This window comes from Musa acuminata, chromosome BXJ3-7 (assembly GCF_036884655.1).
Source record: "Musa acuminata AAA Group cultivar baxijiao chromosome BXJ3-7, Cavendish_Baxijiao_AAA, whole genome shotgun sequence".
Lineage (NCBI taxonomy): Eukaryota > Viridiplantae > Streptophyta > Magnoliopsida > Zingiberales > Musaceae > Musa > Musa acuminata.
Genome location: NC_088355.1, coordinates 17,849,117 through 17,864,090, shown reverse-complemented (window position 1 = coordinate 17,864,090; position 14,974 = coordinate 17,849,117). Strand labels below are relative to the sequence as shown.

Sequence of the window (14,974 nt, the reverse complement as noted above, 5' to 3'; positions counted from 1 at the left end):
TAACGGAGAAGTGAGGATAGGATGGGACGAAAAAGTTAAGTGTAAGATTAGATAGAAGAACACATTCCACTTGAAAGTGTCGAAACATTAACGGGCGAGTAGCTGTGGAAGATTTTATATTCTTAGTTTTGATCTGAGAATGATAGAAGTTGATTTTATAAGCTACATTTCGTTTACTTCGGAATATATATATATATATAGTGGGGGATGAATGTCGTTCTGCCTTGATTTTTGAAATGAAATAAAATATTTTTTTAATCCTCAATTTCTTCCTTACCTAGTTTTTGAATTATAACCCATTGATTATATAAGTTTCATTTTAATTCTGAACTACCGGAACCATTACATGAGTGAAATGGGCACCAACTTTTGGGTCATGATTCACATCTACAATTGGAATAGATATTCTGAGACCTAAGATTATATCAAGAGAACAATATGTATCAAATTTCTCTAGTTAATTAATTATAAATCAGTTAATATCAAACATCTTCATCATCTTGAGTCATCATCCTTCGCATTTGTTCTGAGGAATAAGTGTGCCAAAGAAATATCCGTATAAGAACAAGAAAGGAGTTCACACTTGTTGTCTGTGATAACGCCAACTTCATCCAAAGGTCATGAAGAAACATTCACAGAGCCGAAATGTATTACCCTGCTATAATTGTTTGTGATATTTGACTTTGATTTATGGAGGTCTCGATCACAATCAGAGAACATATCCTTTGATTCGCTGTCAAATTGCTTCAGTTGACATCAGAAAACAACGTCAATATGCTCCTTGATTGAGCTGTTCCCTGCATTTGTCTATTACAAGTCAACTGCCTCCTTCAATTCCTAACCAAGTATTTAGGTTCATCCCCAGGGAACTCTAAGTCATGCACCTGTAGATCAAGTTCTTTGACCTTATTTATTTCTCATCTTGCTTTATCTTGATCTTGAATGTGTCAGGTATATCGTCCAGATCCACAATGTTTTCATTCCCAGACTTGGATCAGAAGTTTGACCTACAAGCTTATCATATGCAACTGTGTGCAGGAATTAGTTGCCTGGTGACATAAACCATTGCTTATTTCCTTGTTCTGAACATGGTTGTATTCTGGTCCACATTCAGCATTGCTACCCGTTGACATTTTTGATTTGGACAGCAGCTGCAGTTCTCTATAAGGTGCTTCCACACTTCACAATCTTCATACGTTGCAGTGATGCATGTTCTTTGAACTCAACTTCAATCTTGTGTGAAACAGTTGGAACAGCCCTCGTGAATCTGTGGGTTTCCTGTTCTTTTCCATGTCAAATATATGTTCATGCTGATTTCTTTGTTTGACTACCTGATGGTGCTCTCATCCTCATCTCTGTTCTCCATAGGCAAATATACTGATGGGCCGTTCGGTTTCCGACGTTGCTGAGAACATGAACATGGAGATATCTGGTAGGACGATCGACGATTCTCCATCTGTTTACAGCGTTGGATTCCCTCCTCGGATGAACTTGGCGTCGCAGTTTGCCCACAAAGTGAAGGAGATGTTCTTCGCCGACGACCCTTTACGGCCTTACAAGGGGCAGACGAGATCGATGAAGTTCCTACTTGGCCTTCAGTACTTGTTTCCCATCCTTGACTGGGGACGAAGCTACGATCTCGCTAAGCTCAAAGGAGATGTTGTTTCCGGGCTCACAATCGCAAGTCTTTGCATCCCTCAGGACATCGCATACGCGAAGCTCGCAAACTTGGAACCACATTACGCATTGTGTGAGTTCTGTCACACCCGTGATGATCTGCGTCATGCAAGACTTGTTCTTGATCCCTCTCAATCGGATCCTTGTTGCAGACACCAGCTTCGTTGCACCTCTGGTCTACGCTGTGATGGGTAGCTCGAGAGACATCGCTATCGGACCGGTGGCCGTCGTCTCGCTCTTGCTGGGGACCCAACTTCAAAACGAGATCGATCCCGTGAAGAACCCCGAAGAGTACCTAAGACTTGCCTTCACGGCCACATTTTTCGCCGGCGTCATCCAAGCAGCTCTCGGTTTCTTCAGGTCCAACCTTGGAACGTCTGGATATGTTGGCAACCTCGTCTCTCTTCTCTCTCATCCTTGTGTTTGCATGCTGCAGATTAGGGTTCCTCATCGAGTTCCTCTCTCATGCCGCCATCGTCGGATTCATGGCAGGCGCCGCCGTCACGATTTCGCTTCAACAGCTCAAAGGATTTCTCGGTATCAAAAACTTCACCACCAAGACCGACATCGTATCCGTCATGAAATCCGTTTGGCGTCCCGTTCATCACGGTGTAAGAAACTATATGCCACCCCATTTCTGATTCATCTGCTATACCTCGGTGCTGACTCCATCGCGTCCAACTTTTAGTGGAATTGGCAGACGATACTGATAGCCACAGCATTTCTGACCTTCCTTCTCGTAGCCAAGTACATTGTAAGTACTCATTCTCGTCCGTGAAGGAAGCCTTTGCATCATCTACTGCTCACCCTATTTGATTCCCGCAGGGAAAGAAGAGGAAGAACCTTTTCTGGGTTTCTGCACTTGCACCACTCGTATCAGTTATTCTTGCAACCTTCTTCGTGTATATAACTCGCGCCGACCGGCACGGCGTGCAGATCGTTAGTAGATATCCATTAAAGCAACGGCAAACTTCATCGATCGATCATTAGCAGTTGGATTGATCTGTAATTTTGGTGCAGGTGAGACACATAAAGCAAGGCATCAACCCATCATCTGCCGGAGAGATCTACTTCAGTGGCTCATATGCAACAAAAGGACTCAAGATTGGAATAGTGGCTGGACTTATAGCCCTGACGGTACCCTAAATCAATTCTGGAACTCAACAATGCATCATTATATGTCTTGTATATGTATATATATATATTGAGTACTATAAATCAACAGGAAGCAATAGCGATTGGAAGAACATTCGCTGCCATGAAGGACTACCGACTGGATGGAAACAAGGAGATGTTGGCACTGGGAACCATGAATGTGGTTGGTTCATTGACTTCTTGCTACATTGCAACAGGTAAGTGCTGGATTCCTCTGAGTTCCTGCAAATCCACGCCATTGATATGGTTTCTTGAATTGGCAGGCTCATTTTCGCGTTCGGCAGTCAATTACATGGCTGGTTGCCACACAGCAGTATCCAACATCGTCATGTCCGTAACCGTGATGCTAACCTTGCTGGTGATCACTCCCCTCTTCAAGTACACCCCCAACGCCGTCCTCGCGGCGATCATCATCTCGGCTGTGATCGGCCTAATCGACTACCAAACAGCGTATCTCATATGGAAGGTCGATAAGTTGGACTTCCTTGCATGCATGGGAGCCTTCTTCGGTGTCGTCTTCATCTCCGTCGAGATCGGCCTCTTGATCGCCGTGAGAACGCACCTGCTCTCCTCTTGAATGTTTCGTATAATCTGCACGGGAATGCTGAGCTGGATCAAATCCATGACAGGTGATGATATCCTTTGCCAAGATCCTGTTACAGGTGACGAGGCCAAGAACAGCCCTGCTCGGGAATCTTCCAGGAACTGAGATTTACCGAAACGTTGAGCAGTATCCAGAGACGATCAAAGTTCCAGGAGTTCTCATCGTGAGAGTTGATTCTGCCATCTATTTCACCAACTCTAATTATGCAAGGGAGAGGTATCGGTTCCTATAAGCCCTATTACCACACACATTACGGCTGATGCTTAACATGATTCACGAGTATTATGTTAGAATTTACACAAGAGTTGAAAGCATATGAAGTACTCAATCATCAAAAACTTTCCCTCGCATGCACTATGACGTTCGACAACCCAATATATAAAAACTACGTAGAGACTTTGAACAGGACGTTAGTTTTGTGTGATATACAGGATCTTGAGATGGCTGAGGGACGAAGTGGAGCAAATAAAAGCCAAAAACCTGCCAATGATCGAGTTCTTGATAGTAGAACTGTCACGTAAGAAGTTCTATGCATGCCTTCTTCTCTTCTCCAATTCTCTTCTCCTGTATCACTGTCAACAAATCATATAGGACTTCGCTCATGAGCGCTTTGTCTTCTCCCGTCAAATCCTTTCTCTCCACAGCGGTGATCGACATCGATACGAGCGGCATCCACGCTTTCGAAGACTTGCACACTGCCCTCCAAAAGCATGGTGTTCAGGTTAGTAAGAGTCCATAGAGCTTCTGCTGATCACTGTCGAACTCAAATAGCTTACTACTAACAGCATGATTCCTCAGCTTCTTCTTGCAAATCCTGGGGCTGCGGTGATCCAGAAGCTGCGCTCCTCTGGGTTCATCGAGATCATCGGCCGCGACAAGATCTTCCTGACCGTGGGAGATGCTGTGAAGGCTTGTGCTCCAAAGGCAAGGGAAGGCGTATGAAGTACCCCATCATATGATGATCTATATTTCTGAGAGTTCATGTTCATCAGAATCAAGAGAAAAAATAGTTCATATAGTTTGGATGTATGTGCGCCATACTCTCTCTCTTTCTCTCTAAGAAAAAAAAAAGGAGAAAAAGAAAAATTTGTGTTTAGTTGTTTGCTTCTTGGTACTGTACTGTATCAAAATAAGTGTGACTATATATCCATTTATTACATCTAAACTTTACTTTGTTTTCCCATTCTCATTCAAACAAAATAAAGCAAAGTTGAAAGTCTTATGGCTGTAGTAAATGATTAATTTTGATGGTTTTGAGTATTGGAAGTCAATTTTGGTGGTCAACTTGTCAATGTCTAATTAATTAATACATCCCCTAACAATATATATATATATATTGTTATGATGCATTTTATAATATCCTTATATATAAAATGAGTTTTATCTCTCAATATTATGTATCTACTGTGTGCTTCAATTGATATCATGACATTTTTTCTCTTTGCCCAGGAATCATAAATTAAATCATGCATCCTTTCACACATAGAATGACGTATCTAAATTCTATATACCAACTCAAATTACTTCAACTAAGACACTCGAGAGTAGTTTCTGACTCTAAATTTGACTTGATTGATGAGAAGTATGTTGTCTTTTTTGCTTAAGGTACTATCCATTTTATCCATAGATGAAGTGAGAAAAATAACAGGCTTTGTGAGGACAGCCATGGATGTATGTTGACCCAAAGTATAAAACATTTTGTTGAATAATTTATCGAAATAAAAAAACACACAAAGTTTTATGCGTCATAATATCTCAAGTTCTAGATTATCTTTTGACATTAGAATTGAGGAATTGCTATATATATATATATATATATATATATATATATATATATATATACACACACACACACACACACTTATAAAAACTTAAAATTTAGGTTCAAGTGTTTCTTCGATAATCTTTCACCATATATGTCATACCTTAAGTTTTAATCCCTGGATGGATAAATATTTGAATTAACTTATAATGATTCAGTGAGTACAGAATTTGAGTTTGAGTATTTTATATCAGTGACTTAGATTTAACAAAATTAATGAGTCAATCATTCATCTGATTATGTCATGACAATATAATTATTTCAAAATACAACTATATCGCTTTAAAAAATAGGATGATTAATTTTTTATTGCTTTGATATAACTGTTTAAAAATACAACTATATTACGGAAAAGTTAATATGATTGATTTTTTGTTACTTTCATATAAATATTAAAGGCATTCAAATTTAGGTTTTTAGCATCGACATTAGTTTAACCATTTTTTAATCATATTTTAAAATTTATATCCCTTCTACTCTGTTAATCTTACAGTTGAATTAATTAGATTGAACCAGATTTAATTTGTAAATTAATTAAAAAATACAGATAAATGGGAAAGGGGAAAGATAGTTGTGGAGGGGCAAAATTGATATTTAAAAACGCTGGGTTATTTGTAATTAAAGAAAGAAACAGAGGGTTCCCGCGGTAATAAAAGTTGAAATTAGGGAGTCGAGACTCTCACTATCGTTACCGCTCCGATCTTTTGGATAAAGCTTTGAGGCCTCCTCCGCCTCCCTCCGTCGCGGCTTCGCTCTGTCGCCTGTCTCTCCGGAGATTATTGCCGACGGGATGCTCGCAAACCCTACACTACGTCATGGCGGTCGCGCTCATCCTTTCTCGTCTCCCTCGGCTCCTCTTTTCTTGTCTTCGCCGTGGCGCACGAGCCTTCTGATCGCCTCCTCTCGCGTCTGCCCCTTTGCCCCCTTCTCCCGCTCCTTCTCTTCCTTCCCATCGCTCGGATGGAAGCGGAGGAGGTCTCGGGTCGGCGCTTCTCTGGAGTCGGTTCCGTGCGAGGTAGGCGGCTCCGCGGATGATGGAGCCGGTACCGTGTCGAACAAGTTCTCCGTCGAGATTCCCTTCGGCAACCGTCGTGTAATTTCCTCTCCCAATTGCCATGCGTTGTCGCCTGATATCTTGATGTCTTGTTTTCTTTCTCTAACCCTTCGTTGCTTCTTGCTCCAAGAAAAAGAAAATGCAATTCTTTTGTTCGGAGATAATCTTTCTCTTTGTTCAACCATTGAAGTTTAGGGCGAAAATTTCTTTTCTTTTAGATGTTTTTCTTCCTACCTTTTGCATGTTTTGCCTCAACATGGCTGAGTTCCGAAAATTTCAGATACTGGTGGAGACGGGCCATATTGGGAGGCAGGCTAGCGCTTCTGTGACGGTCACCGATGGGGAAACTGTAAGCCCTTTCTTGTTTTACTTTAATAACGGTGTTAACTCTTTTTTAAAAGAACATAATGGATTCTGGAAAGGTCGCTAGCTCAAATGCCATGAAATATGAATTGTTTTTCGCCCTTTTCCCCATTTTTTAGTTCTTGTTAGACACTTTGTGTCCGATTTGAATGGCCACGACAGTTCTTGTTAAACATTTGATGAATGTTATGATTAAAGGAAAAAGACTTGTATGCGGGTTGCTGCATTTTGAAGAATCACAGAAGACTACTTAACAGTTTCCTGAAAGCAATTTGTGTGTCTTGGTCATTCGCATCAACCAATAACTGTGATGCCTGATGGTGGCTACTTCTATGAACTGTTAATTGCCTAGCTATCGGTAGTGCACAACAGGCCAACAGTGGGGAAGAAAGAGGGAGAATGTATGCGATTCTTACTAGTGTTTCAACTTTTCCACCAGTACTGTTACCATGACATGCATCTACATCGCCAGCCCCCCATGCACCTAAATGTATATGGTATATATTTCTCATTCTGCTGTATAACTGAGCAGATAACTTAAGTGATACTCAATAATATTCCTGGTTGGCCAATATTTTCTGTTCTAGTCCATTTTAGCATATTCTTTGGGATAATGAAGCAAATTTCCGGATGCTACATTGATTTTGGTTCACTTTTCAAGATTATTGGGAAACAAATTTCTCAATACTACACCGAGAATTTTGAATTTTTAAAGCTTGAACCTAGCTTTCTACATGCTCTTAAAGATACTCGGTGTCTCATCTACTTGTTACTCAGTTTTGATGCTTAAATTTCTAATGAGCTGGCAAATCAAATGCATACAAAACAAAGTGCAGCTTGTGAGGTTGGTGACTGGTGGTGGTATGTGACATATAATGTATACTGTATAGTGTATTTATTGTTGATAATGTTTTTTTATCGATATTCCTGTTGGAATTTCCTTTTTTTTGCAATGAAATTCTTTCAATAGAAAGCCCCTCTGCTGTTCTTTTGAAAATTTTAACATTTTAAACTGCTAAATTGTGAAGGTTCATCATTTTTGCATAATCCCGCCATTCTGGACTGTTTTGTCCGTTGCTTAATGATGCCTTACTATTGGTTGGACAAATCTTATCTTCGATGGCTTTGCTTAATGTTCAATAACATGTCTTCTTTGCAGTTAACATTTTGATTTTATTTTAAACATACAGATTGTGTACTGTTCAGTATGTCTATCTGACATACCAAGTGAGCCTTCTGATTTTTTTCCACTCACTGTAAATTATCAAGAACGCCTCTCAGCTGCCGGTCGAACTAGGTATGTGCTGTAAAAATATTTTAATCTTCATAATCTTTCACCTTCTTCATTGCTTATGATCTATCTTGGATCCAGTGGTGGGTTCTTTAAACGAGAAGGGAGAGCAAAAGACCATGAGGTCAGAATATTTTATGGAAAAGCCATTGTTTTGTGTTACATAGCAAATGATACCATTTTATTTCATGTTCTTTGACTATATGTTATGTCCATCTGTATGCATTTTCTAATGTTCAGTATGTGTTTGTAGGTCGACTATTTGCATATAGCCATGTGTATTCACCATTATCATGACATGATAACAGGTGAAAACAAGAAGGAAAGGAAAGATTATGGGGGTGGTAAAAAAGGAAACATATAAGAAAGAAGCTAGCATCTTATAATGTATCAAAATGCACTTCTATAAGAATTATTAAACTGGGAAATGGTTTGAAGAGCTAGCATTTGTAGAGAACATATACTTGATTACACTTATTGAAAATTGTTTTAAGTTGTACTTATTCTTTCCACCCCGAGTTCATCTCACCTGTCCAAGTATTCTTTTTGACGAGCTTTAAATTCTGCTGCTTTTTCATTGACATCGCTTTCATTTGACTTTCTTGGTGAGTTAGTGCCCCATAGGTGACGAATCCGGTTGCTATATATGAGTTCAAGTTCTTTGAGGACCATTTAACCTTGATCATGTCTTCAAAATAGTTTTTTCTATGCAGATGTAGCTAGTATAGGCTGCAGTAGATATGTCTCTATCTTGAACATCAACAGATTATATGGTATCATACAGAGTTGTTGGCTCAGATATGTTGTAATCCAAAAATTGGCTAGTCTCACAGAAAATAACTACAAATTTAGATGTATAGGTTGCCGACAATAAATTCTGGCAACAGATGGAAACTATTGATGTACGGAAGAGAAACAAATAGAGGTTAGTTTTGGGAAAAAATAAAGAATATACGAGAGTAAGAAGATATTGTGGAAGAGGGAGAGAAGATAATAGGGACTGATCGACTAGATAACAAAACATATATTATTTTAAATTATCCTAACGGAAGAATAAATATAAATTATCTATTACATCATGTTGGGAAGGGTTCTTATATGATTTGGACTACACAGAAGGAACACCAATTAATATCAAATCATCTCCTACCTTATGTAGGATGCTAGACCCTATCCAAATCGTAATCTACATCTCCCACAATGCTTTGGTTTCCATTAGGACCCAAATAAAGATTTAGATGTCACAATTTTGACACCATATTGAAGCCAAAAATAAAGAAAGAAATTCAAAGTAAGATAAGCATAATAAAAAAATTAAAAACGCAAGATTCTTATTCTATATGTATCAAACTCTAGATTGACCCAAACCTAGAATCTTTCCTGCATTAGCTAACTTCAGTGAAGTGGATCTTGTCCTCGTGATCTGAAGGATGGTTGAAGGCCTTCCACACACAGAGAGGCAGTGACATAGACAAGAACAAGGGGCAGTGACATGGAGGTGGAGGAAGGGAAAGGAGTAGGTGGTTGAGAAGGAAAAATAGAAGAAAAGGATGGTGTGGTGGGGTAAAAGTGGGAGGAGAGAGAGAGAGAGGAGACTATTAAAACTTAAAAGCTATCAATAGTTTCTTAAAAACATATTAAATAGCATATGGGATCAGTACTGTCTGTTAATGTTGTGTATACTGATCCTTGCTGTTTGGTCACATGGTTTGGTATGCATGCTGTGTGGCACAACCTGTACTGGACTCAATTGGGTGAAATTGCCTTGTCAGCTTCCTAGTTGGCTTTCAGACTGGTAAATACTGGCCCATACCGTCTTGTACAATATTTTAATCTACAGCTGGAAGGTCGAAATGAAACAGGAATGCTTACTGAAAATTTCCTAAGGTTCCACTGCAAATTATCGTCCCTTTGCTTGAATATGGTGCTGAAAGGAGAAGATTAACCATATAGCGTTGAAAAAAATAGAGCAAAAAAGTGCGCTCAATGGGCCCTCGAGAAGAAATTACAAAAAGGTCATGTCAAATTGAAAAGTGGAAAGACTACATAGTTGGAGGATCTTAATAGAGGGCCTCGATATTGAGATGCGGTCAATGTTCGTCTGCTTTTTAGAGAAACAGCAACATGAGCTATCCAATTTTTGTTTTTTTTTCAGAGCTCTCCATTAACAGTCTGCAGTATATACAATGAAACCCATTTTTAACCCATCTACCATAAAGTATGATCATGATTGAGTAGGTAAGTGCTATTATCAGTGGTGCTATCACCAGTAGTTGACATTGGTAAGGTGTCTGACACTGATTATTTAGGTTGTTGTTCATTATCAACCTGTAACTTAATATCTTGAGATTTTGCTGGGACACCAAGAGATTGAGAGGATGTGATTCTAGAATTGAACTCACACATGGAAAATTTAAGTCAGTTATGGTTGAGGCTGAACCAAGTTTGAGAAAGATGTTCTGTTTTACAATCTTGCATTTTTTCTAATTTCTTAGAATTTCGATAATTTTCAACCTTAATTTGTTTTCGAGGGTCAATTTGAAGTAATTGCCATTTTCCATTTTCCATTTTTGGTGGTCATAAAACACCTAAATTGGGTCTGGGGTAGAGTTGTCATTTTTAATTAAGTTTGGAAGACAGATATTGTAGGTTAAACTTTGTTGGGTAGCAAATCCTTATCCATACCTATTTTTAGTTTAGATACTTAGAAGACTTATAACTTAGAAGGACTAGAAATAATATCTGTTTAAGATCTGTAAGCGACCATATAAATGGTTGGGAAAACATGCATATGATGCATTTTCAATATCATGATTTTGTTTTCTTAGTTATGACTCTTGGTTTCTTCTTGTCTTCTTCTTTTGGTTTCATTTTCTCTTTTCATCTCGTTCTTCTTGCTTCTATTATGCGAATAAGATATCTATCATCTTCCTCTTGTTCGTCTTCCTGTTTTCTTTCTTTTCCCAACAGGAGGCTGCTTTTACTGTTCTCTCTTTTTAATGGCAAACATAGAAGCAATGTTTTCCTTGTAGTGGCATTTCTGTAATTTTCATCTGATGGTTCATTTACTTCTTAGATCCAGTCTTTTTCCTTTCTCTAAAAGTTATCACATCAGTGGTTCTATGGTCTCTGAACAGCATTTTCTTGTCATCTATTGTTTGTGACTGATTGCCAAGGATAAGAGAGTTTTCTTCACACAGAATCACATAGACCTGCTTTCTATATGTTTAATGCAGGATGGACTGAGATCTTAACTCTGCAATGATTTTACCATGAGCTACTATCGTAGTACTGTCAGTTAACTATCCAGCTGGAGCACTACTTCTGTTTCTTATGGATTTAATGCATATAATTCAACAGCTGAGCTATTCTTATTCTAAAGATGATTGTTTATATTAACCTGTATACCTGTTTCATTCAGGTTCTTACTTGCAGATTGATAGACAGACCTCTGCGTCCGACCATGCCAAAGGGTTTCTACTATGAAACACAAATATTATCATGGGTAAGTTGCTATGCAATAATCATTTATTGGATGTGTTTTTCACTCGTTCTGACTTCATTCAAGGCTTGTGTTTAGGCATTTACTATCCCATCACAGCACACATGATGGTTTAATTTTTTTTTTCTTTCACTACCACTAACACATCAAAGTTGGTACACAGTATGTACATGTGGTAGATGATCTGATGCATTTGACAAATTGAAGAACAATTTAATTAGAAATTGGCTCTTGATAGGCCAGGCAGAGAGAAAGTCTAAAGACATGCACCTTTGTTTATCTGCATGCATATATATGATCTGTTTTACTGTTGGACAAAAGTCTTCTTTCCAGACCATGCACTTCTATCTTAAACTAAAGCATCTTCCATTTTATGATGTATTATCTGCTATTAATTATTTCATGCGCTGTTATTTTTCTGATCAGTGGATATGTACATACCTTGAGATAAACCTGCAACTTCTAGAAGGAATAAGATAATAAATCATTTGTGTAGATGGATAACTAAGATGTGATTGAAATCACATGCATCAATAGAAGTTACTATATAAAAATTATCATGATGAGGTGCATGGTTGAATATGATTAAAACTAAGTTCCATGAGCTTATTGATTAACTTTAGGGGAGAAATGAATTGATGCAATCGAATATCTCCGAGGGAAGGTTATCTCATTTTCAGGAGTTCAGAATTTATTGGTAAAGAACAAATACTTTAGGGCCAAAAACTTATTTACGTGACTCTCAAGGTATGTATGACCTGCGGCAATGGACGATTCTCATCTTTGAGACTGGTGGTCAATAGATTGGTCAGAAAAACCTAATTTTCACATCAAGAAAGTACAAATATTTTGTCAATGGTTTATCTGGATGCCTTGATATTAGTGGAAATATTTGACATTCTTCTCAAATGAGGGGAGCATTGATGCAGAAATAACTGAAATGGAGGAAGAAGAAGCTATATATTCTTCTATTATTTAGCAAGGTTATGTCACATGGATGAGAAATTTTCAAGAACATATAAACTATGATATTTTGGTCCATGCCAGGGAGATGTATTCATCTGAAATTTCTTGCTCGGAAGAAAATAGTGTAGTGAGGTACAAAAGGGAATCTCTTTCTCGCTAGCATGCACTAATATCTAGCCGAGTAATTGGAATAATAGTGCATCCATAGTTCTCGCTATCATGGCCTCTTATCTAGCTGAGTAATTGAGAATAAAGGGCATCTCTCTAGCTATAATTTTGTTCCTTGTGAAAAAGATCTCCTAATGTGTTGCCTAGTTGATAATAGATTGTACAATGGTTGATGTTATAATGTTGTCATTATTCCTAGTAGGAAGGACTAATCTCGATCCATTACTGATACTATCCTCGGTGGAACTGTTATGTTCTTTGTCAGACCATCTTCTGGACTATTTAACCTAATAAAAATATTATTTTTTTGTATTTTTCTGCTTAAAAATGAATAAGAATATGTTTCTAAGAAAGCATGAGCAAAAAAACTTGTAAAAATGCTCGAACTGGCACTTGATATATGTATTACAAACACAATTGTAAAATTGACATCCTTATAAATTCATGTACGAAAATTAGAAGCATGCATGTCATACCTTTTCAATTACTACTACCACCAAAAAGAATCATTGTGTTATAATGATATGTTGGTCCAAGTTCCCAATGTACTTGATTGTTGATCAAATTTGTGATTTTGAAAAACCCACACATGTTACTACTCCCAGGATATCTGATTTGATATATTGTATGGCATTGATGAAGCAAAGTTGTAAGAGTCATGGCCTTCATGGTCATTAAGTACAACTAAGGCAATAACCATTATGGAGGTTGGCATAGGCTGTTGGGATACGTATTGGCGTGACAGATATGTCTATATTAATTAAAATTGCATTGGCTTTCTGTAGTAAAACTACTATTATCATCACCATAGAATTACTACTATCAATTTATTATCACTATTGGCATTGTGAGTTGTATCTTGTATGAATCCTTCTACAAACTGTGACCAATTATCCACATCATTTTCTAGCCCATGAAACATGTCCTGGTTAAGTCAGATGGGAATCAGGAGAGATTCCCACCTGACTTAATTTCATGTAACCTCTCACTTGTTTTCTCGAAATCATCAATTGTCTTCTCTTTTTTCTTGTATTTTTTGACCATATAAGTGGATTTGTATGTGCCACTATAGTAATATCTTAATGGAATATGTGAAATATTGTTTCGTAGTCCCTATCAAGGGGTTGAACAAGAGCTGGTCATTACCCATGGCATAGCTTATATGTGGGTGACTTACATGCCTTCCTTTCCAGGTCTTCCTTATGTGGCCTTTGTGCATTTGGTCACATCGGAAACTCCACTTATCAATGCTTTGATTTGGTTGTTCCTCCATTGTGACCTAAGTGATTTGGATCTAGGTTGGATCTGGACATAACTTGGTCGGATCCAAATCTTGGCAGTATTTGAAAAGATGTTTGCTGAATTCTGATAAATCTTAGCCAGATCTGAGTGGATCCAGTTTAGACACAAGGAAATTAATACTAGATTTGTGTCGTTCCGACCTCATTTTAATAAAATAATTAGTTAAACTTTGATTGATAGATCTACAAAGAAAATCAAAATTTAAGAATGAACCATTAGCTTCACTTTGAAAGAGAACTTTGAGAAGATTGTAAGGAGATTACGAGAAGATGAAGAGGAAGAAACTTTGTATCTATTTGTTGTATTTGCTGTGTACATCACAACCCTATTTATAGGGTGAAAGTTAATCAAATCAATCCCATAAATTATGGGACTTACACAAATCAAGGGATGTCAAATCCCATTTGTGTTGTAGGATTTAGGGGAAATATCTAATCTTCTTACTATGGTAAGAATCATCATGTTCAATCAAGGGATATGAGATCTCTTTTACATAGTAAATTTGACATCTTGCAAAGTTAAGATGGTGTAGTAGATCCAGTTTAAGTTTGGAAGCTAAGAAGCTAAATCGTGATGATGATAATAGTTTGGTAAATATGTCTGTTGGTTGATTGTCAGTCTTGATTGAACAAAGTTGCAGGTTCCCATGTTGAAGATGATGTCATATAAAATGACTGTCGATCTCAATATATTATGTGCTTTCATGGTAGACATTGTTATGAGCGATTTGAATAATGCTAGAATTGTTACAACAGAGTTGTGTCGGAGACTGAAATGAGACCCCTAAATCTTGAAGTAATCGCGTAACCAAAGTAATTCTGTTGTAGTATTAGCAAGAGCATGATATCCTGCTTCAGTATTTCAACGAGTAAGTGAGCAACAACACTTTATTTCTAACTCCAAGTTATCAAAGCATCACCTAAAAGAAAGTAATACCCGTAGTAAAACGTCTATTAGTGGGATGCCTTAGTTAAAAAAATGGGGCCCATTTAAAATTGTTCTTTTAATATAGCATAAAATCTGAAGTACAGCAGCATAATGAACAAGCCAAGGTGTCGATATAAATTGAC

General features: G+C 37.8%; 2 protein-coding genes across 3 annotated transcripts in view; both read left to right on the top strand.

Moving 5' to 3' along the window:
- Positions 1-1,191: 1,191 nt before the first annotated feature.
- On the top strand, positions 1,192-4,671 carry LOC135643051 (sulfate transporter 1.2-like). Of its 2 annotated transcripts, XM_065159590.1 has the most exons (13): positions 1,192-1,269; positions 1,369-1,750; positions 1,830-2,037; positions 2,114-2,288; positions 2,366-2,431; positions 2,503-2,616; positions 2,698-2,814; positions 2,903-3,029; positions 3,096-3,382; positions 3,462-3,652; positions 3,868-3,953; positions 4,081-4,157; positions 4,235-4,671. In XM_065159590.1, the coding sequence occupies exons 2-13, from the start codon at positions 1,381-1,383 to the stop codon at positions 4,376-4,378; spliced, it is 1,962 nt and encodes a 653-aa protein (XP_065015662.1). In that variant the 5' UTR covers positions 1,192-1,269; positions 1,369-1,380; the 3' UTR covers positions 4,379-4,671. The 2 variants fall into 2 exon arrangements, with proteins under 2 accessions (XP_065015662.1, XP_065015661.1); XM_065159589.1 differs by having other exon boundaries at positions 2,903-3,382.
- Positions 4,672-5,960: 1,289 nt separating this feature from the next.
- The window catches only part of LOC135643463 (probable polyribonucleotide nucleotidyltransferase 1, chloroplastic), a 70,412-nt gene continuing 61,398 nt past the window's right edge, over positions 5,961-14,974 (top strand). Inside the window, exons 1-5 of the mRNA XM_065160451.1 lie at positions 5,961-6,351; positions 6,593-6,661; positions 7,866-7,972; positions 8,048-8,090; positions 11,388-11,471. Coding sequence (XP_065016523.1) covers positions 6,049-6,351; positions 6,593-6,661; positions 7,866-7,972; positions 8,048-8,090; positions 11,388-11,471 — 606 coding nt within the window. The 5' untranslated portion in view covers positions 5,961-6,048. The remainder of the gene's footprint in view (positions 6,352-6,592; positions 6,662-7,865; positions 7,973-8,047; positions 8,091-11,387; positions 11,472-14,974) is intronic.

What these genes read in the sequence shown, in the direction of transcription:
- LOC135643051 (XM_065159589.1), top strand. Translation starts at nt 1,381, where the DNA reads ATGGGCCGTTCGGTTTCCGACGTTGCTGAGAACATGAACATGGAGATA. An exon ending in AGATCGGCCTCTTGATCGCC is followed by an intron (nt 3,383 to 3,461) that starts GTGAGAACGCAC and finishes AATCCATGACAG; the next exon opens with GTGATGATATCCTTTGCCAA. An exon ending in TCCAAAAGCATGGTGTTCAG is followed by an intron (nt 4,158 to 4,234) that starts GTTAGTAAGAGT and finishes ATGATTCCTCAG; the next exon opens with CTTCTTCTTGCAAATCCTGG.